Source organism: Anneissia japonica, unplaced genomic scaffold, assembly GCF_011630105.1.
Source record: "Anneissia japonica isolate Jap-2015-1 unplaced genomic scaffold, ASM1163010v1 scaffold30168_len1373_cov235, whole genome shotgun sequence".
Lineage (NCBI taxonomy): Eukaryota > Metazoa > Echinodermata > Crinoidea > Comatulida > Comatulidae > Anneissia > Anneissia japonica.
In genome coordinates, this window is record NW_022740302.1 from 1 (window position 1) to 1,373 (window position 1,373).

General features: G+C 36.5%; 1 protein-coding gene across 1 annotated transcript; it reads right to left on the reverse strand.

Moving 5' to 3' along the window:
- Nucleotides 1–5: 5 nt before the first annotated feature.
- LOC117118229 (plasminogen-like) lies at nt 6–1,360 on the reverse strand (the record flags this gene model as incomplete). The annotated part of the gene is made up of 2 exons (XM_033262748.1): nt 6–248; nt 1,135–1,360. Coding segments are annotated over 2 exons (469 nt in total), but the record flags the coding sequence as incomplete, so codon positions are not given.
- Nucleotides 1,361–1,373: the final 13 nt, after the last annotated feature.

A 1,373-nucleotide genomic window follows, 5' to 3' on the forward strand; every position in this document is an offset into this window, starting at 1 on the left:
TGGACTGCCAACATCGCAAAATTCCCACCTTCTGTTTGGATCTGTCGTATAACACCATGCGGTGTCATCCTGATCGGGGTTACGGCAGTTGTTGTTGTTAAGCAAACCGTCATCTGGATAACTTTCTGGAGTGTATGAATGCGAATGCGGTGTCTGTGATGCCCAGTCTTGACATGTAAAACCGCTGGTTGTGGTATGTACCGAGCCTCGATAATCGTAAGCATTTGGCATTTCATAACATTCAGGGACTTTCCAAGTAAAAAAACAAGAAAAAAATCAATGAAATGAGTTGGAAAATATGATGACTGTTTGCAAAATGTACTGAGCTTTAACTCTCATCCCATAACATTCACAAACTTTCCAGCTAAAGTAAACAAAAAAAATACATGGAATGAATTGGATTTAGGAATATTGAATAAATTTTTGTTTCCTCATCTCATATTAATGTCATTTTAAATCAAAATATACTGTAGGAATCCATTAATTCCATCTATTAATACTTTGTGTTGCATATTCTGAAATATCATGCAGCCTGGACAACTCAATTGTAGTGCCTCCAGTGCTTCCTTTTTTGTACATTTATAGATGCAAGATTAAGATTGCATATAATGTCAAAATTTGAAATACTAGGCAGCCATACTTTCATATCAGATTTTACAGAGAAGAAAATTAAATAAAACTGTAAATGAAGTATGGCTGGCCAAGTCACCTCTAGTGAGATACTAAATTTAGATCAAACAATTAGTGTCAAGGTTTCTGTAGCAGAAATTACCTTTGAAAAATAAAGTGAATTGTCTCTCTTAGCACAAGTGTATTTAACATGTATTACATATTAGTACACTCATTATCATTTTGCAAGAAGATAACAAAGAGGTTTACTTAAATATAATCTGAGTGTAGTGTTACTAAATAGTTGGTATTTTTTTTTTATAAAGCTTTTATGTGCTAGGATAGATAAATTCAATGCACTTTTAAAGTAATGCTTTGTTATAAGGAATTCAATACCAGGGGCGGATCCAGATGTCCAAAAGGGTTTAAGGGTAAATCCGCCCCTGAATACCTGTCTGTTTATCAAGGAAAGTATTTACAAAAAAGAAATATATTTGTGATAACATTTTTCTGCAATAAACTTACATGTAGAAACTGTTGTAGAAACCTGGGTCGTTGTTGTCTCTTGGGTAGAATGCGGTGTTGTTGATACTTCTTCTGTTGACGATGTAATTACAGTTGTTTCATGTGGTATTGTTGTGCCAGGGGGTGGTGGTGTTGTGCCGGGGTGTGGTGTTGTTGTGCCAGGGTGTGGTGTTGTTGTGCCAGGGTGTGGTGTTGTTGTGCCAGGGGTTGGTGGTGTTGTGCCGGGGGGTGGTGTTGTT